Source organism: Rhinatrema bivittatum, chromosome 4 (assembly GCF_901001135.1).
Source record: "Rhinatrema bivittatum chromosome 4, aRhiBiv1.1, whole genome shotgun sequence".
NCBI classification, from domain to species: domain Eukaryota; kingdom Metazoa; phylum Chordata; class Amphibia; order Gymnophiona; family Rhinatrematidae; genus Rhinatrema; species Rhinatrema bivittatum.
The window spans coordinates 165,393,442-165,414,842 of NC_042618.1; the positions used below are offsets into that span (position 1 = coordinate 165,393,442).

Genomic DNA, 21,401 nt, shown 5'->3' on the forward strand with positions numbered 1-21,401 from the left:
TGAACTTAATAGCAGATAATGGACTTCTCCAAGAACTTATCCAATCCTTTTTTAAACACAGCTATACTAACTGTACTAACCACATCCTCTGGCAACAAATTCCAGAGTTTAATTGTGCGTTGAGTAAAAAAGAACTTTCTCCGATTAGTTTTAAATGTGCCCCATGCTAACTTCATGGAGTGCCCCTACATCTCACAATGTCACCATAGAAAAAATTGTAGTATCATCTAAGTAACAGAAACACACATTTCCTCCACTACCAGGCACATTGGGAAATAAATTAAAATCCTGGAATAAAAAACACTCAATATATATGTAGCATACCTACTATACTACAAAAGCACTAACTCATAGGGATGTGAATCGTTTTTTGACGATTTAAAATATCGTCCGATATATTTTAAATCGTCAAAAATCGTTAGAGGCAATATTTAATAGGAATTCCCCCGATTTATCGTCAAAAATCGTAAATCGGGGGAAGGGGGAGGGCGGGAAAACCGGCACACTAAAACATCCCTAAAACCCACCCCGACCCTTTAAAATAAATCCCCCACCCTCCCGAACCCCCCCAAAATGTCTTAAATTACCTGGGGTCCAGTGGGGGGGTCCCATTGTGATCTTCCACTCTCGGGCGTCGGGCGTCGGGCAAAATGGCGCCGGCCATATGGTCATATTGCCGTACAGCAAAATGGTGCTGGCCGTACGGCAACATGATTCGAGTGCAGGAGGTCGTTCCCGGACCCCTGCTGGACTTTTGGCAAGTCTTGTGGGGGTCAGGAGGCCTCCCCAAGCTGGCCAAAAGTCCCTGGGGGTCCAGCGGGGGTCTGGGAGCGATCTCCTACGCTCGTGATGTCGGGGAACAGGAACCAAAATGGCGCCGGCGCCATTTTCTATCAACGCGCCCGACACCCGAGAGTGGAAGATCACAACGGGACCCCCCCACTGGACCCCAGGTAATTTAAGACATTTTGGAGGGGTTCGGGAGGGTGGGGAATTTATTTTAAAGGGTCGGGGTGGGTTTTAGGGATGTTTTAGTGTGCCGGTTTTCCCGCCCTCCCCCGATTTACGATTTACACGATATTTATAAAAACAAAACCGCGACGATCCGATTCCCTCCCCCCCACAGCCGAAATCGATCGTTAAGACGATCGATCACACAATACACATCTCTACTAACTCACAAGACTCCCAAAGGAACAAATCTACCTATCAATAGGCAGCACTGCAAATATTACACTGGGAAAATACAATAAGCAAGACCGCTACAGATCCCTACACAGAAACTACATGCTAGCAGAATACCTCACCTTAATTACACATGCAAATGACCTTTAATAGATACAAAATAAGCGATCACAAATTAAAAACAGAAATATGCAGATAAAAACTAGAATGGTAACCTCATGAAATGCCAGCTGGCCACCCCTGTGCTAGCAGAATACCCCACAATTGCAGAATACAGACATACCCTCACCAAATACAGAACAGAAAAAGAGACCATAAAGGAAAATTGGTTCTTACCTGCTAATTTTTGTTCCTGGAATACCCCAGATCAGTCTAGAGGAATGGGTTTTGCATACCTACCAAAAGATGGAGGCAGAGGACAAAAATACCTTTCTGACACTGCTACATAAGCCACAGCAACACCTGTTGTCCCTTAGTATTGACCTGTACCCAAGCCAAGATGTAGACAAATAAAAACTAACTTAAATCCCTCCTCTACATGAGCAAGGGAACGAAGGTAGAGCCCCTCAACAGGAGTCCTTATGTCAATAGCTGGGTTTGAAAACCCTGAAATCTAACCAATAATGACAAGTATTCTCAGACTTCCCAATTATACATATACACATAGCAGATATATTAGTCTTTCAATAGGGTGGAGCTCTGGACTGATCTGTGGTATTCCAGGAACGAAAATTAGCAGGTAAAACCAATTTTCCTTTCTTGTTCATACCCCCAGATCAGTCCAGACAAGCGGGATGTACCCAAGCTCCCCTAAAATGGGCAGGAACCTGAAAGTCCAGCTTGCAATAAGCTCTTCCCAAATGTTGCCTCATTAGGCACCTGAACATCTATGCAGTAATGTCTGGTGAAAGTGTGAAGCGATGACCAAGTCGTTGCATGGCAGATCTCCTGCATAAAAAACAACTGACATTTCTCCTAGGAAGCCATCTGTGCTCTGGTCAAGTACGCCCACAACCCTTCAGGACTCGCCATTCCCTTGCAAATGCAGCCACCGCACAATGAAAGCTTTTGAAGCCTTGCACTCTTTCTTTGCTCTACTTTCCAGAACCACAAGGTAATAAGACCTTCAGAAATCCCTGGGTAACCTTCAGATACCAAAGTAAAGCCCAACGGACATCCAACAAATGCCACTCTGGCGTGTGGGACCACCTCATCCAGATGCTGGAACGCAGGAAGTTCAATAGATTGAATCAGATAGAATCTTGAAATGACCTTCGGCAAAAAGGACAGTATAGTCTGTAACAAAACCCCATCCTTTGAAATTTGAAGTAAGGAGTTCCTACACAAGACTTGAAGTTCCAAAATTTGCCTGGCCAAACAGAAAGGCACTAGAAACACCACTTGCAGGGACATACTCTGTAATGGTTCCAAAAGGTGAACCAAAGTAACTACCTCCACCTTACCTCAAAAAACAGCCTACGATATGCCCACCCCTTCACAAGACCCCTCCGCAGAAAGGCCAAAATGTGAGGCAATGTCACCCATGTTGGGCCAAGCCCTTTTTTAATACACCAGCTCTTAAACACCTTCCACACCCAGACAAAAGCCAAGGAAATGGAGGTCGGTTGACTCAAAGTAAGGTAGTAATAACTCCTTCTGGATACCCTCAGGGATCTGTATTGGGACCCGTACTTTTCAATATATTTATAAATGATCAGGAAAGAAATACGACGAGTGAGGTAATAAAATTTGCAGATGATACAAAATTGTTCAGAGTAGTTAAATCACAAGCAGATTGTGATAAATTGCAGGAATACCTACTGAGACTGGAAAATTTGGCATCAAAATGGCAGATGAAATTTAATGTGGATATGTGAAGAATATAGGGAAAAATAACCCATGCTATAGTTACACAATGTTAGGTTCCATATTAGGAGTTACCACCCAAGAAAGAGATCTAGGCATCATAGTGGATAACATATTGAAATCATCGGTTCAGTGTGCTGCGGCAGTCAAAAAAGCAAACAGAATGTTGGGAATTATTAGAAAGGGAATGGTGAATAAAACGGAAAATGTCATATCGCTCCATGGTGAGACCGCACCTTGAATACTGTGTACAATTCTGGTCGCCACATCTCAAAAAAGATATAGTTGCGATGGAGAAGGTAGAGAGAAGGGAGACCAAAATGATAAAGGGGATGGAACAGCTCTCCTATGAGGAAAGACTAAAGAGGTTAGCACTTTTCAGCTTGGAGAAGAGATGGCTGAGGGGAGATATGATAAAGGTGTTTAAAATCATGCGTGGTCTAGAGCGGGTACATATGAATCAGTTATTTACTCTTTCAGATAATAGAAAGACTAGGGGGTACTCCTTGAAGTTAGCATGTGGCACATTTAAAACTAATTGGAGAACGTTCTTTTTCACTCAATGCACAATTAAACTCTGGAATTTGTTGCCAGAGAATGTGGTTAGTGCAGTTAGTGTAGCTGTTTTTAAAAAAGGATTGGATAAGTTCTTAGAGGAGAAGTCCATTACCTGCTATTAAGTTGACTTAGAAAATAGCCACAGCTATTACTAGCAACAGTAACATGGAATAGACTTAGTTTTTGGGTACTTGCCAGGTTCTTATGGCCTGGATTGACCACTGTTGGAAACAGGATGCTGGGCTTGATGGATCCTTGGTCTGACCCAGTATGGCATGTTCTTATATTCTTAATTGCAACCGCATCCTTTCAAAGCCAGGACGTGAAACAAAGGTGATCCACCTGACTCAAAAAGATTGGTCCCTGCCAGAGCATCCCTTCAAGATGACCTAACTTAAGAGGACTGTCAACTGCAACATTTAAGAAGCCTGCAAACCAGGGTTGACATGGCCACTCTGATACCACTAGTATCACCCTTTCGTGTGCCTCTCTATGCATCTTAATATGCGGCCTATCAGAAGCCATGAAGGAAAAATAAAAACATACAACTGAACTCCCACTGGCCACAGGCCACAGGCCACAGAAGAGTTAACGTGTAGATGCCTTCTGAGTCAAATTCCCGTCTGCAACTGAAAATCCTGCTTGTTTTGGCATTCCTTCTTGTCACCATGAGATCCAACTGAGGAGCTCCCCACTTGGCCTGAATTAGTTCCAGTGCTTCTGGCGATAATTTCCATTCTTCTGGGTCCATCTGCTGCCAGCTGATATAGTCCACTTGCATACTGTCCACCCTAGCAACATGGGACACTGCCAGTGCTACCACCAAGCTGCCAAGTGTGTTTTGGTCCAAGTAATCAGCTGAAGAATCTGTTGTGCTACCAACTGAACAGTCTGTTGTGCTACAGGTAGCTCTTGGTTCCACTTGCTGATTGATATACGCCACTGTTGTCGCATTGTCAGACAAGACTCAAACCTCAGACCAATGCCCTGTGAACTAGACCATAATGCTACTATGGTTGACCACTGACCCTGAGCTGTCTGTCCTTGACAGACTGTCCTCCAATCCATCAGACTGGCATCGGTGGTCACTCCTATCCAGTCCGGGATCTCCAACTCCAATCCTTGCTCTAAACTGGCCCAAGAAAACCATCATGAAAGACTGGACCTGACAATCCCTTGAAGCGGTAGTGGGAGCTGAAATTCCTCTGAGAGTGGATTCCAGCGAGACAAAGGAGCCTTCAGGAGAGGCCACATATGTGCAAATAGAAGCTATAGAGACCAAGACCTGCAAATAATCCCACACTCTGGGTACCGAAAGGCACAACAGATGATGGACCTGAGCCTTTGTCACCCTCTCTGCCATGATGAACACTCTTCTCAACCTTGTATCGAATGCAGTCCCAGATACTCCAGGGATTGGGAGGGAATAAGGTTGCTCATTGCTAGGTTCACTACCCAATCTAGAGACTGCAACTTCTGCATCACCCACTACATGGAATGATGGAATATGTCTCCTGACTTTGCCTTGATGAACCAATCATCCAGATAGGAGTGTACCAAGACCTCCTTCTCTCTGCAGGACCATGGCTATCACCGTCATCAACTCAAATAGTAGAGCCTGGAACAGAAAATGCTTGCCTAGGACCATAAACTGTAGTGACCTCTGATGCCCTAGCCTCAGAAGGGTATATGCAGACAAGCCTATGTCAAATCTAGCAATGCCGGAAAATCCCCTTTGCGAACTGCCGTTATTATTTATTTCAATGTTTCCAGGTGAAAACCTGGTACCTGGAGCACCACATTGACCTTCTTTGGATTCAGAATAGGCCAGAAAGTGCCTATTTTCTATGGTAGCCCAAGATAGATCGAATATCTACCTTCCCCCCGTTCCTCCGGAGATACAGGCACTATCGCCTCCAGATGTCATAAATGATCTAATGTGTATTGCATGGCATCTCTCTTTACTCATGACGTTCAAGGGGAGCTCCTGAAGACTTCTTGGACAAGATAAGAAAAATCAAAGACGTATCCATCTCTTATCACATCCAATACCCATTGGTCAAAAGTGACCTTGGACCACTCCTCATAATCAAAGGGCCAATCCCCCTCTGACTGCTTTTTGAGAAAAGTGGACCAGCCTTGCTTCATTGCAAGGTCTTGCTGCCTCCAGTCCTTTGATCAGAGCTATTCCAAGAAGATTTACATGACTGTAGCCACCCTGATCTTTGCTTCTGAGATGAGAAAGAGCCCCTGTTGGAGTGATACTTTCTACTATCTCGAAATCTAGACCGAGGCAGAAAACTCTTCCTGCTCTCTTTCAGCTTATCTTCAGGCAACTCTAGCCCTTTGGATTCCCTCAAATACTTTACTAGTTGCTCCAGATCTGTGCCGAACAATAACTTCCCTATAAAGGGGAGATTACTGAGCTGAAACCAGATGTCAGCTGACCAATGGCATAACCACAGAAGACATCTAGGCAATATCTCCAACACCATAATACTGGATGATGTCCGTATCAGATCATAGAGCACGTCTGCCACACAAGCCACAGCTGCTTCCAGAGATACCACTTGCCAAGGAATCCTGTCCTTTTGCCTGCAAGCTCTGCACCACCATAGACAGGCCTACTACATACAACAGCTACAAATTGCTGCCAGTATGCTCAAGGCCAAAACCTCAAACATCTTTTTCAGGTGGCTTCTTCATATCCTGAGCATCTGTCAGAGTAACTGGCTGTGCCACTGGAATGGTGGCTTTCTTCTCAACCGTAGAAACTGAAGCTGTTACGGCTATGGCTGCTGTGCAACCGCCTCACCACCAGGGGTCCCTCTAGAGCTGGATCTCCTGACAGGCCCAGTCCATCTCCCTTCTCCTCTCTATGTTCTGGGCTGTCCCTTATAACCCTGCCTGACAGTTCCCTCAGTGCTTTGGCATCGAGCTCGCCTGGGCTCCCTGCTCTAGCCTTCCTTGCTTGCTGTGCATTTGGTCCCTGGACCTTCCCTTCCTTTCCCTTGCCTTGCGCAGCCTTCGGGCCTTATTCCTTGCCTTGCGCGGCCTTCGGGCCTTATTCCTTGCCTTGCCTTGCCTTGCGCGGCCTTCGGGCCTTATTCCTTGCCTTGCCTTGCCTTGCGCGGCCTTCGGGCCTTATTCCTTGCCTTGTCTCGCCTTGCCTTGTGTGGCCTACAGGCCTTCTGTGTGTGTGTGGCCTACGGGCCTTCTCTGCCTTGCCTTGCTTACGGTGTGTGGCCTACGGGCCTTCTGTGTGTGTGTGTGGCCTACGGGCCTTCTCTGCCTTGCCCTGCTTACGGTGTGTGGCCTACGGGCCTTCTGTGTGTGTGTGTGGCCTACGGGCCTTCTGACCTGCCTTGCCCTGACCCAGCCTGAACCCAGACACTGCTACTTGCCGCCTGCCCTGACCCAGCCTAGACCCAGACACTGCTACTTGCCGCCTGCCCTGACCCAGCCTGAACCCAGACACTGCTACTTGCCGCCTGCCCTGACCCAGCCTGGACCCAGACACTGCTACTTGCCACCTGCCCTGACCCAGCCTGGACCCAGACACTGCTACTTGCTGCCTGCCCTGACCCAGCCTGGAACCAGACACTGTTTCTAGCCATTCCTGTCTCTCTCCACTGGAGCCACCCTGCTGGGTGGTGTTCACGACTCCTGACCGGAGCCCAAGCGTAACAGTATGCCGAAGCCACCAATTTCCAGGGGAAGAGATAGGTCTGTGTGCTAAACCGGTGAGTCAACTTTTTCACTATTACAAGATGCCTCCTTCTTCAAAGTTTTATACCTGCAATTCCTGTCAGACTTTGAATTACCCAAGCTATCAGAACTGCCTAGCATGTCAACTTGCTGGTCAGGAACACTGGACATGCAGTAACTGCAATAAGAGAAATGTCTCTGTCTACCAAGAGTGTTTAAACTGTTCTACTCCAAAGCCAGGATGGTGGAAATGTTCATGTATTCCCAGCCTATTACCACCAGGCAAACCGTGCCCCTGTTGTTCAGCTACAGGACCAGCTGCTTCATTAGGGAGAACAGTCAGCTCTACTACCGTGCGTTCAGCTTCTGGTCCAGTTAACAACATTATTTCATGTAACAGTTTATGGATTAAGCATTCTAGCACTTCATCTCTGGACACTTTGGAAAAAACTTGCTCTGAAAATCTCAGAACTCACCGGGTTAAGAAGCCTTCGATAACTTCCACGCTAGAGCACCAGAAACAGAAGCAGAGGGAAGTAATTAACTCTAGCAGGGCTCTGCTTCCCACAGCTGCCAAGTGGACACTAACGAGCACCTTCCCTAGACGTCCTAGAACTGCCTGTGCCTTCTCTAAACTGCTCCTCCAGAAACAAAATCAGGAGCGTCAGACTTTGGCTCGAGGTATCAAGCCCACGGCAGTACAATCTGTGTCTTCCATGCACACTACTTCTAACCTTGCTACTCTGCCATCTGAACCTGCTGCACAACCCCAAGAAGAGTCTGGGCCTGCTGTTTCGTCGCAAGAGGGGTCCGAGTCTCCTGCACTACCCCGAGAAGAGCCTGAGTCTGCTGAACTGGTCCTGCTGTCATCCCCGGAGGGGTCCGAACCGGCCCTGCTGCCGCCTCTGGAGGGGCTCGAACTGGTCCTGCTGCCGCCCCTGGAGGGGTCCGAACCGGTCCTACTGCCGTCCTCGGAGGGGTCCGCACCGGTCCTGCTGACAGACTTTTTGACTCAGCCATCTGGGCCTGCTGATCCGGTCCTGCTGCCGCCCCTGGAGGGGCTCGAACCGGTCCTGCTGCCGCCCCTGGAGGGGTCCGAACCGGTCCTACTGACAGACTTTCTGACTCAGCCATCTGAGCCTGCTGAACCGGCCCTGCTGCCGTCCTCGGAGGGGTCCGAACCGGCCCTGCTGCCGTCCTCGGAGGGGTCCGCACCGGTCCTGCTGACAGACTTTTTGACTCAGCCATCTGGGCCTGCTGATCCGGTCCTGCTGCCGCCCCTGGAGGGGCTCGAACCGGTCCTGCTGCCGCCCCTGGAGGGGTCCGAACCGGTCCTACTGACAGACTTTCTGACTCAGCCATCTGAGCCTGCTGAACCGGCCCTGCTGCCATCCTCGGAGGGGTCCGAACCGGCCCTGCTGCCGTCCTCGGAGGGGTCCGCACCAGTCCTGCTGACAGACTTTTTGACTCAGCCATCTGAGCCTGCTGATCCGGTCCTGCTGCCACCCCTGGAGGGGCTCGAACCGGTCCTACTGCCGCCCCTGGAGGGGCTCGAACCGGTCCTGCTGCCGCCCCTGGAGGGGTCCGAACCGGTCCTACTGACAGACTTTCTGACACAGCCATCTGAGCCTGCTGATCCGGTCCTGCTGCCGCCCCTGGAGGGGCTCGAACTGGTCCTGCTGCCACCCCTGGAGGGGTCCGAACCGGTCCTACTGACAGACTTTCTGACTCAGCCATCTGAGCCTGCTGAACTGGCCCTGCTGCCATCCTCAGAGGGGTCCGAACCGGCCCTGCTGCCGTCCTCGGAGGGGTCCGCACCGGTCCTGCTGACAGACTTTCTGACTCAGCCATCTGAGCCTGCTGATCTGGTCCTGCTGCCGCCCCTGGAGGGGCTCGAACCGGTCCTGCTGCCGTCCTCGGAGGGGTCCGAGCCGGTCCTACTGACAGACTTTCTGACTCAGCCATCTGAGCCTGCTGATCCGGTCCTGCTGCCGCCCCTGGAGGGGCTCGAACCGGTCCTACTGCTGCCCCTGGAGGGGCTCGAACCGGTCCTGCTGCCGTCCTCGGAGGGGTCCGAGCCGGTCCTACTGACAGACTTTCTGACTCAGCCATCTGAGCCTGCTGATCCGGTCCTGCTGCCGCCCCTGGAGGGGCTCGAACCGGTCCTACTGCCGCCCCTGGAGGGGCTCGAACCGGTCCTGCTGCCGCCCCTGGAGGGGTCCGAACCGGTCCTACTGACAGACTTTCTGACTCAGCCATCTGAGCCTGCTGATCCGGTCCTGCTGCCGCCCCTGGAGGGGCTCGAACCGGTCCTGCTGCCACCCCTGGAGGGGTCCGAACCGGTCCTACTGACAGACTTTCTGACTCAGCCATCTGAGCCTGCTGATCCGGTCCTGCTGCCACCCCTGGAGGGGCTCAAACCGGTCCTGCTGCCACCCCTGGAGGGGTCCGAACCGGTCCTACTGACAGACTTTCTGACTCAGCCATCTGAGCCTGCTGAACCGGCCCTGCTGCCATCCTCGGAGGGGTCCGAACCGGCCCTGCTGCCGTCCTCAGAGGGGTCTGCACCGGTCCTGCTGACAGACTTTCTGACTCAGCCATCTGAGCCTGCTGATCTGGTCCTGCTGCCGCCCCTGGAGGGGCTCGAACCGGTCCTGCTGCCGTCCTCGGAGGGGTCCGAGCCGGTCCTGCTGCCCCCCCGGAAGGGCTCGAGCCGGTCCTGCTGCCGTCCCTGGAGGGGTCCAAACCGGGCCTGCTGCCATCCCCGGAGGGGTCCAAACCAGTCCTATTGACAGACTTCCTGACTCAGCCATCTGAGTCTGCTGAACCGGTCCTGCTGCCACCCCTGGAGGGGTCCATACCGGTCCTGCTGCCGCCCCCGGAGGGGTCCGAACCGGGCCTGCCAACAGACTTTGTTACTCAACTATCTGAGCCTGCTGTACCGGCCCAGCTGCCGCCCCTGGAGGGGTCCGTACCAGCCCAGCTGCCGCCCCGGGAAGGGTCCGTACCGGTCTTGCTGCCTCCCCGGGAGGGGTCCGTACCGGTCTTGCTGCCGCCCCTGGAGGGGTCCGTACCGGTCCTGCTGCCGCCCCCGGAGGGGTCCGAACCGGGCCTGCCAACTGACTTTGTTACTCAACTATCTGAGCCTGCTGTACTGGTCCAGCTGCCGCCCTTGGAGGGGTCTGTACTGGTCCTGATGCCGACCTTGGAAGGGTCCGGACCGGCCCTACTGTCGCCTCAAGAAGGGTTACGGACTATTTCTCTGCCCCAGGTGGGGTTTGTGTTCCCCTTGTCACCCCAGGAGGGGTTATGGAAATCTGCACCGCCTCTGCTACCCCAGGAGGGGTCTAACCCTGCCGCCTTGTCCCAGGAGGGGTTATGGACTATTTTGCTGCCCCAGGTTGGGGTTGTGTCTGCCTTATCACCCCAGGTGGGGTTATGGACTGCCTTACTGCCTCGGGAAGGAGTTGAACCTGCCACATCACCCCCGGAGTGGTCTCACGTTATTATTGATTACCTCCTGCACAGATGGGATCCAGGAGGAGGGGGAGGCCTTGAGGGGGGGGTACTGTTACGGCTATGGCTGCTGTGCAACCGCCTCACCACCAGGGGTCCCTCTAGAGCTGGATCTCCTGACAGGCCCAGTCCATCTCCCTTCTCCTCTCTATGTTCTGGGCTGTCCCTTATAACCCTGCCTGACAGTTCCCTCAGTGCTTCGGCATCGAGCTCGCCTGGGCTCCCTGCTCTAGCCTTCCTTGCTTGCTGTGCATTTGGTCCCTGGACCTTCCCTTGCCTTGAGCAGCCTTCGGGCCTTATTCCTTGCCTTGCCTTGCCTTGCACGGCCTTCGGGCCTTATTCCTTGCCTTGCCTTGCCTTGCCTTGCCTTGCGCGGCCTTCGGGCCTTATTCCTTGCCTTGTCTTGCCTTGCCTTGTGTGGCCTACAGGCCTTCTGTGTGTGTGTGGCCTACGGGCCTTCTGATCTGCCTTGCCCTGCTTACGGTGTGTGGTCTACGGGCCTTCTGTGTGTGTGTGGCCTACGGGCCTTCTCTGCCTTGCCCTGCTTACGGTGTGTGGCCTACGGGCCTTCTGTGTGTGTGTGGCCTACGGGCCTTCTGACCTGCCTTGCCCTGCTTACGGTGTGTGGCCTACGGGCCTTCTGTGTGTGTGTGGCCTACGGGCCTTCTGACCTGCCTTGCCCTGCTTACGGTGTGTGGCCTACGGGCCTTCTGTGTGTGTGTGGCCTACGGGCCTTCTGACCTGCCTTGCCCTGACCCAGCCTGAACCCAGACACTGCTACTTGCCGCCTGCCCTGACCCAGCCTAGACCCAGACACTGCTACTTGCCGCCTGCCCTGACCCAGCCTGAACCCAGACACTGCTACTTGCCACCTGCCCTGACCCAGCCTGGACCCAGACACTGCTACTTGCTGCCTGCCCTGACCCAGCCTGGAACCAGACACTGTTTCTAGCCATTCCTGTCTCTCCCCACCTGGAGCCACCCTGCTGGGTGGTGTTCACGACTCCTGACCGGAGCCCAAGCGTAACAGAAGCACCCACCTTGGGAAGCATTAGCAGTTCCAAAGCAGCCTCCGGTAGGGGCTAGAGCTTAACCCTAGCTCTCCCCACCTTCAGTTCCCCTTCTGGAGTATTCCACTCCCAGAGAACAGCAAAATTGCTTACCTTGTAATAGGTGTTATCCCAGGACAGCAGGATGTAGTCCTCACATATGGGTGACATCAGTAATGGAGCCCTATGTACAGAAAACTTCTATAAAAGTTTCTATGAAACTTTTGACTGGCACCAGAGTGCCTACTGAGCATGCCCAGCATGCTATGATATTCCCTGCCACAGGGGTCTCCCTTTAGTCTTGGTTTGTAGCAATAGCGTTAGCCAAAAATAAAATAATAAAACGTATCGACCCAACTCCGCGGGGTGGCGGGTGGGTTTCGTGAGGACTACATCCTGCTGTCCTGGGATAACACCTATTACAAGGTAAGCAATTTTGCTTTATCCCAGGACAAGCAGAATGCTAGTCCTCACATATGGATAATTAGCAAGCTAGAGGCTGAGTCATTTTGTAGTGAAGCAACAGTGAAGTAATGGTGACGAAATGAATCAGCCGAAGATCAACGCAGGTTGGATGTAGAAGGAGTTGGGATTATACTGGAAACAAGTTCTTTAAGACGGATTGTCCATATGATGAATCTTGTCTTCCTTGTTTGTCTAAACAGTAGTGAGCTGCAAAGGTGTGAAGAGAACTCCATGTTGCTGCTTTACAAATGTCCAGAATAGGTACAGAGCGAAGATGTGCTACTGAGGTTGACATTGCTCTGACTGAGTGTGCCTTTACTCGCCCTTGAAGAGTAAGGCCTGCTTTTTCATAACAAAATTGTATGCAATCTGCTAGCCAATTTGACAGAGTATGCTTACCCACTGCTTTACCAGGTTTGTTTGGATCATAGGATACAAACAGCTGACTGGATTTCCTTTGGGCTGTTGTGCGGTTTAAATAGAAGGATAATGTACGCTTACAGTCCAAAGTGTGTAAGGCTCTTTCACCCTGATGGGAATGAGGCCTAGGAAAGAATGATGGTAAAACTATGGATTGGTTCAAGTGAAATTCCGTGACAACCTTAGGAAGGAATTTTGGATGTGTACGGATTACTACTCTGTCATGTAGGAACTTTGTAAAAGGTTCGTATGTGACTAGCACTTGTAGTTCGCTGACCCTCCTAGCTGATGTAATGGCTATGAGAAATACCGTTTTCCAAGTAAGGTATTTAAGGTCACAGGTATTTATGGGTTCAAATGGAGAACACATAAGCCTAGTTAATACTACGTTCAGGTCCCATTGTATGCTTGGGGAATGAACTGGAGGTTTAATGTGATTTAGGCCTCTCATGAATTTACTGACGAGAGGCTGTGTGGAGATAGATGCATCTCCCAGCTTGTTATGGTAAGCTGAGATTGCACTTAAGTGTACCCTTACAGATGATGTCTTAAGACCAGAGTCTGAGAGATGGTAAAGGTAATCTAGTAGTGAGGTAGTGGGGCAAGTGAAAGGATCTAAATCTTTCTGAGTGCACCACAATGTAAACCTTTTCCATTTGTATGAATAATTCTTTCTTGTGGAAGGTTTACGTGCAGCGATAAGTACTTGAGATATAACGGATGGAAGGTTGAGAGGTTGTAAGATCAAGCTTTCAACATCCATGCTGTCAGGGACAGGGATTGAAGGTTGGGATGGCGCAACTGACCCTATTCCTGAGTTACTCCCAGGCGAATTGGTTCCCTGATTGAGAGATCTAGCAGTGTGGGAAACCATACCTGTCGAGGCCAATATGGGGCTATGAGTATCATTGTCCCCTTGTCCTGTTGTAGCTTCACTAGTGTTTTGGTTATGAGTGGTATCGGAGGATACGCGTATAACAGGCCTGAATTCCAATGGCGAGCAAAGGCATCCCTTGGTAGGCTGTTGGACTGCCAGAGGAGAGAGCAGTAATTGTTCACTTTGTAGTTCAAGTGGGATGCAAAGAGATCTATTGTCGGTTGACCCCAACGCTGAAATATCTTGGTTGCTAGCGATGGGTCTAGAGACCACTCGTGTGGCTGGAAGTGACGGCTGAGGCGATCCGCTACTGTGTTGTGGATGCCCGCTAGGTAGGTGGCCCGTAGCAGAATTGAGTGTGCTAGGGCCCAGTCCCAAATTTGAGCTGCTTCCTGATGTACCACATGGCTACTGTGTTGTCCGTTTGGATCAGAACAGTCTTGTGTGAAAGGCAGTCCTTGAACGCATGTAGAGCATAGCGTATAGCTCGAAGTTCCAGAAAGTTTATTTGAAATGAAGCTTCTTGCGTTGTCCACTTGCCCTGTGTCTTTAGGTGAGACATGTGCGCTCCCCACCCTAAGGTGGACACATCTGTAGTTAAAGTCACTTGTGGAACTGGCTGCTGGAAAGGTAGGCCTTTGAGCAAGTTGATTGTTGATGTCCACCAGAGAAGAGAAGATCTGAGATCTTGTGTGATATGAATGGGAGTGGACAATGGTTGAATGGCTTGGATCCACTGATCTTTGAGTGTCCATTGCATTAGTCGCATGGTCAGTCTGGCCATGGGAGTGACGTGAACTGTTGAGGCCATGTGTCCGAGTATGGTGAGGCATTGATGAGCTGTAACTCGAGACTGATTGCGAACAGAGTGCGCTAGGAGAACGAGCGCTTGAGCACGGTCTCTTGGAAGAAAGGCTTTCGCTGTGACGGTGTTGAGATCTGCACCTATGAACTGCAGCTGGTGAGATGGGGTGAGATGGGATTTCTCGTAGTTGATGAGAAACCCCAAGGAGTGAAGCAATTTTATTGTGAGCTGGAGAGAAGTGAGAGCTCCGTTTTGTGTTTGACTGCTGATGAGCCAATCGTCCAAGTAAGGGAACACATGTACTCTTTGCTTGTGAAGATGTGCCACTGCCACTGCAAGACACTTTGTGAACACTCGAGGTGCTGAGGCTAGGCCAAAAGGCAGCACTCGGTATTGGAAGTGTTGACCTTCTACCAGAAATCGCAGGAACTGTCGATGAGGAGGAAAGATGGGAATGTGAGCGTAAGCGTCTTGAAGATCCAGAGAGCAGAGACAATCTCCTTTTTGAAGAAGAGGTAGCATGGTGCCTAACGATACCATCCTGAATTTCTCTTTTTTTAGAAATTTGTTGAGATTTCTGAGGTCCAGGATAGGACGTAGGCCCCCGGTTTTCTTTGGAATGAGGAAATATCGGGAGTAGAATCCTCTGCCCCACTGAGGCCTGGGAATTCTTTCTATGGCCCTGGCAGTCAGAAGGGTGGATAATTCTGCTTGTAGAATTGTGGAGTGACGAGACACTGTCCAAGATGGAATAGGAGGATTTTCGTTTGGTACAGTGAGGAAGTCCAAGCGGTACCCTTGGTTTATAATTGAGAGTACCCATTGGTCTGTCGTGATGGAAGTCCAAGCTTGATGGTAATGAGATATCTGACCTCCTACAGGTAATTGTGGAGAGGGATTTTGTGAATGGCTCCTGCTCTCTGGTTGGATTTCAAAATCCAGAAGTGGACGCCGTAGGCGCAGGCTGCTGAGGCCTAGCAGGTCTCTGGCGAGGTTGTGACCGCTGAGTAGGCCGTTGTTGCCTGGGTCTGGTTGCCGGAGGATAATATCGCCTAGGGCGATAATATGGTTTCCTTGGTTCCCTTCTTGGAGGCCTCCTTGAAGGTTGGTGTAACTCTTGTGGCAGCTGAGATAGCTGTTTAAGGGTTTCAGTGTGGTCCTTGATGGTTGCCACTGCCTCTTTGACTTTATCACCAAAGAGGTTTTCTCCCAGGCAAGGCAGGTCTGCCAAACGTTCTTGTACCTCTGGTCTCAGCTCCAATGATTTTAACCAGGCCCATCTCCTGGCTGTGATTCCTGACGCTGATAAGCGGGAGGCTGTCTCAAAGGAATCATATGTGGCCCTTACCTCGTGTTTGCCCGCTTCTAGGCCTTTGTGCACGAGTGTTAGGAATCCGTCCTGAAGTTGGTCAGGTAATTGGTGTGACAGTGTTTCAACCTGTTTCCACAGGTCTCGCTGGTACTGATTCATAAATAGCTGGTAAGAATTTATTCTGGATACCAGCATCGCAGCTTGGAAGATTTTCCTTCCTAGATTGTCTAGGAACCGGTTATCTTTCCCAGGAGTTGTGGAGGCATGTTGTTTTAACCTCTTGGCCTTCTTCTGTGTCGACTCGACCACTACTGATTGATGTGGCAATTGAGTTTTTTGAAACCCTGGGATGGGTTGAACCAGATAAGTGGCATCAGCACGTTTATTGACTGCCGCCACAGAACCAGGGTGCTCCCACATCCTGTACATTAATTCCTGTAAGACCTCGTGAACTGGGATGGCAAGTATTTCCTTAGGAGGATCTACGAATTGAAGTATCTCCAAGGTTTTTTGTCTGCTGTCTATCTCTGAGAGGAGGGAGAAAGGGATTGTTTCAGACATTTTCCTTTATAAAATTAGAAAATGAAAGATCCTCTGGTGGTGATTTTCTCCTGTCCTCTGGTGGTGAAGGCTCAGAGAGGATATCTTCTTCAGATGAAAATTCCGAATCACTAGCAGTATCCAGAGGCCTAGGAGGCTTAAATGGGATCTCAGAGACTGGTGTTTGCGGTCTGATGGGTGGTATGACACCTGACGGACCTGGTAATGGTTCCTGATGTTGATCAGAACCTAGATCTTGTGGTGAAGAGGAGAAGGCCTGGATAAGTGAGTCCAATTTGTCCATCAAAGGTTGAAATATGGACGAATCTTGAGTTGGCACCGACGGTGCCATTGGGGTCGGTGGCCGCATTGGAACCGATGGAATATGTGGCATCGGCATCGACGGCATCGCTGGTTGTGGTATGGATAGCACCGGTGCTGGAATCGACGTCATCGATGATTGCGGCGATTTCCTCGGCATCGGCATCGAGGGTACTGGTGATGGAATCGGCGATCTTATCATGATCGGTGTCGATGGCAGAACCGGTGTAGCAGGTCATGGCATCGCTTCGACGAAGGCATCCCTGACCGCTTGGCGTATGTAAATGTCAAGTTCCGCCCGCATGGATGATGTAAACAGAGCACCCATGGGGGGAGGCGGTGGTGGCGACATCAGTACGTCCTCAGAGCCCTGAGGAGGCACGGTTCCTTCCGTCGGAATCGGCGAGGATCGCCTTGTCGATGGCTCGGAAGCCTTACCCTGGAGCCGGGGTTTCTTAACCGGTGTGCCGTCTTCCGTCGATGGCTCTCCGGGTATCGGTGTAGCGGATGCCGTATGCAGCCTACGATGCCGATGGCGATGTTTGTCTTTTTCGCGGGCTTTCTCACTGCCCGATGTTGACGCCCTGGACGATGGCGAGGGGGAGGAAAATGGAGCGTCTCCCGACTCACCTGAATGTCGTTTTTTCAGGACGACTTTCCTAATCGACCCAGCCGGAGACGATGGTGTGGAAGTGGATGGAGCAGTAACCAGTTGTATTTTGAACAACTGCTCCATTTTGTCTAGCCGCAGACGTCAACCTTTTGAGGTCATCGTAGCACATAAGGGGCAAGTCTTCACATCATGCCCTTCACCAAGGCAGAGGACACAGTCCTGGTGAGGGTCTGTGATAGACATGTTCCTTGTGCATTTTGGGCATTTTTTGACAGGTAAAATAGGTTTAAACATTTTTTTCAGAAAACAGCAACATCTGCTGGACATAAGCGCCATCTGTTACACTTTACACTAACACACGCTACACTAATCATTTCGCCAGTCCAGGTCCACGTTTCACTTCCATTTTAACACATTCGCGTACTTTTTTCACCAGAAGATAACTATTTCCTTTACAGATAAAATACACCCTCCTCACACCTCCCACACACATGCCAAATTGATTTACTTCCCACAGCCTCCCAACACACACAAAACCACCCTCCTCACACCCCCCACACACATGCCAAATTTATTTACTTCCCAGGCCCTCACAACACACACAAAACCTGACAGAAGTCTGGGAGGCTCCAGCGGGGTGCCAGGACCGGTCCGGGACACATCTCCTGCACTACGGCCGTCGGCTGCCAGCAATCAACATGACGCCGACGGCCCTTTCCCTTACTATGCCACTCGGGGACACCAATGGCGGCAGTAGCCCATGTAACATAGTAAGGGCGAGGGCCCCTCGGCGCCATTTTCAGGACTGGCTGCTGGCGGACCTTTGCCCTTGCTATGTCAGAGGACCTACCGCTGCCATTGCTCCACCCCACTGACATAGTAAGGGCAAAGGGCTGTCGGAACCCGTTTCAGTGCTCACAGCCGACGGACCAACGCCAATACATCGCTCCCGGACCACTCCTGAACGCCCGCTCCACCGACTGACATTTTAATCAGGTCTCGGGGGGTCTGGAGGGTGGGGGGTGGTAATGAATTTATTGCGAACATCTTGGGGAGGGGTCACGAGGGGGGCAAGTTTCATTTATTCAGCAACTCTGGGGGGGCAGGGGGTGGGCTACTGTTTTTCGCAGGGCTGGGGGAGGGGGGGCAGGAGAGTGTGGGGTGGTTAGTTTAAGAGAACTTTTCTCATAGGGTAGGGGGAGGTTCACACACAAATACATACACTAAACTTGCACGATCTCGGGAACGCACCAAAATAGCCCTCCCCAGACCACAAAACAAATTTGGAAGTGCAAATTTGGTTAGGCACTCCCCTAATTGGCTATATAACGCGCACAGACGCCCAGGGACAGACCACATGTAGCACCAACAATTTTAATTTCCCAGGTCTTGGGAGGGGGCAGGAGGGTTATTATTTGATTTAAAGGGTTGGGATTGGGGGGGTTGGGTTGGGGGGAGTTCCCACAGAAATAGAAAGACAAAGGTTTTCTGATCTGAAGGGTAGGCAGTAGGCGGGGGGAGGTGACAGTGAGCAGAGGGAGAATGAAGGGGGAGGTGAGTGTCAGGGGAGGGAGAATGAGGGGAGAGGTGAGTGTGAGGGGAGAGAGTTGGAGTGGGGACAGGGGAGGGAAGGGGGGGGTGAGTGACCAAGGGGGAGGAGGATGAGTGACTGAGGTAAATGAGCAAGGGGAAGGGGGAGGGAGGGTAAAGAACCTGACTCTGCCACTGCAACGCATGGCCGGGTACCGCTAGTAATATTAATAAAAGGAGTAAATATTTCAGAGCGCCTATAGAACATCCAATAATTTAAAACTCACATAAATTTTAATATTTTCACAAAAAACAAAATATTTCAAAACAGCAGACATCAAATAATACCCCAAAATTAAAATTAGTAAATATTTAAAAATCTCCCACTCTCCATTCCTGGGATCTTTTGATGGACAGTCACCTGAGAATGTTGTGGATTGGGGGGAGGGTGGCCACACAAATTTTATCCTCTTTCTCACACTTACATACACATGTTCATTCTCTAAAACATTCCCCACATGCTCTTAACACACCCATAGGCAGGCAAGCAATCATACACACATGTATACACACATACACTCAGGCAGCCAAGCATTCACAAACACACATTCAGGCAGGCAGGATGGCACTATCTCACACACGCAGACAGGTACTCTCACCCCACACACACCCACACACACCCCCACACACACATGCAGGCTGACAGAAAGGCACTCTCTCACACACACATGCACACAGGCAGGCCAGGACAACTTTTTAAGCTTCTGCAGAATGGGCTCTATGGCAGTCTAGGCTGCTTCTTCGGTTGCTGTGGGATGGGCTCCATGACATCAAAGGCTTCTTTGGCCACCGTAGACCACACAGATAATTAGGGCTGTGCCACACGGACTACTTTCTCCTCCTCAGCTGTCAGCCACTTGATGATATCATTCAAGCACCAGTAGCTGAGATGGAGAAAGTAGCCTGAAGCACTGCAAAACCACAATCCTCTGTTTCATTAGGATAGGGAAGGGTGAGTGAGGGAATCTCAACAAGATCAAGGAAATGGGGGCATTGGTAGTAAAATGGACTTGTGTCATCCCACCTGCCACCAATGAGGTATCTTCTTCCATTACTGGTGGAAAGTTTTCAGGTGCCATGGAACTTGTGGCTCCTATGCAGGGCCCTATTATAAAGGGGCCAATGAATCCCAAGAAAGCAAATCCCATGTCAGGAAAAATTTATGTGGTACAGTGAATGAGCTCTTAAGTGCCATCCTGCCTACCTGAGGTAATAGAGGATGAAGTGACATACCCAAGGTTACAAGGAACAGCAGTGGGATTTGAACTCTGGCTTTCCTGGTTTACAGTCCACTGCTCTAAATACTAGGCTACTCCTCCATTTATGGAAGACTTTGTTAAATGCCTTCTGAAATTCAAAAACTGTATCAACCAGCTCACCTTTATCTTCATTCTTATTAATACCGTAAAAACACAAACAAACAAAAAGATTAGTAAGGCAGGAGTTCCCCTTGCTAAAACTATGTTGAATCTTCCCCATTAAGCCATATCTATCTACATAGCCAGTGATTTTGATTTAAAAATAGCTTCTTCATTTTGCCAAGCACCGATGCCAGCCTCACCGGATCACCCCTAGAGCCCATTTTAAAATTTGGTGTCAGTATGGTGACCGTCCAGTCATCAGCTTTTAAATGATAGGTTACAGATTACTAGTAACAGGTTTTCAATTTCATGTTTGAGTTCTTTTATGACTTTGAGGTGGATGCCATCCAGTCCTGGTGATTTTTTTATTCTTCAGTTTACCAGTTTGATCTATTACATCCTCTTTACACCTGAATGTAGCCTGAATGTTTTGCCTGCAATTACACTGTCTTGGGGCGGGGGAGATGACCCAGGGGTGAAAGTGGAAGAGCTAACTGCGGCCAGGTGGCCCACAGTATGTCATCAATTTGAATAAAGTATTATGCCCTTAAAAATAGAAATACTAAGTATTTTTAACAAATTTTAACATTAGAGAAACATATAAGAAGAAAAAACAGGATAACCGCCATCTTTTCAAAGAGTATGTAATAGTCTACTAGAAAACAATGATTTTAATCAACATATGTAAACTGCAGGTTCTTACTTGGGCTGGATAATCAAATAGCCACTGGTCTCTAGGCTTTTCCTCATAAGTCACCACGGCCTCAGGGATTTCATGCTGTAAAGTGGCCCGCATTCTCTCCAGTACACGATTTAACCAAGCCTCAACCTAGTTCCAACACCAGCCCAAAAATGAAACAATGTATTAATTAATTGCTTACTACAGTGCTGAATAAAAAAGTCTGTCTTTTCTTCAAATTTTCCTCATTCTGCTGTTATTGGTCAGTAGTTTATGGATACAGATCTTGCCAAATTTTGTTTTGAAAGATGGCCACACCCACTTCAGGGTTTGGCCCTACCCATGGCCCCCCCCACTCTCAGCTAATCATTGTTTTCTCCTTTCTCCACCCTAACCCCACTCCTTTGTTGATATCTACACCCAGCCCCTTTTTAATGACATCACTTCCAAACGCACCTCCTGTCTGGCCATTGTGAATGATGCAGACCAGAACCAGAAATATGTTTTTCAAGATGGCTACGGGGGCCTGGAGACAA

General features: G+C 50.0%; 1 protein-coding gene across 1 annotated transcript in view; it reads right to left on the reverse strand.

Moving 5' to 3' along the window:
- DNAH17 (dynein axonemal heavy chain 17) overlaps positions 1 to 21,401 on the reverse strand; it is a 1,486,981-nt gene that overhangs the window by 712,739 nt on the left and 752,841 nt on the right. The window contains exon 31 of the mRNA XM_029599137.1: positions 20,890 to 21,015. Within this exon, the coding sequence (XP_029454997.1) occupies positions 20,890 to 21,015 (126 nt within the window). The remainder of the gene's footprint in view (positions 1 to 20,889; positions 21,016 to 21,401) is intronic.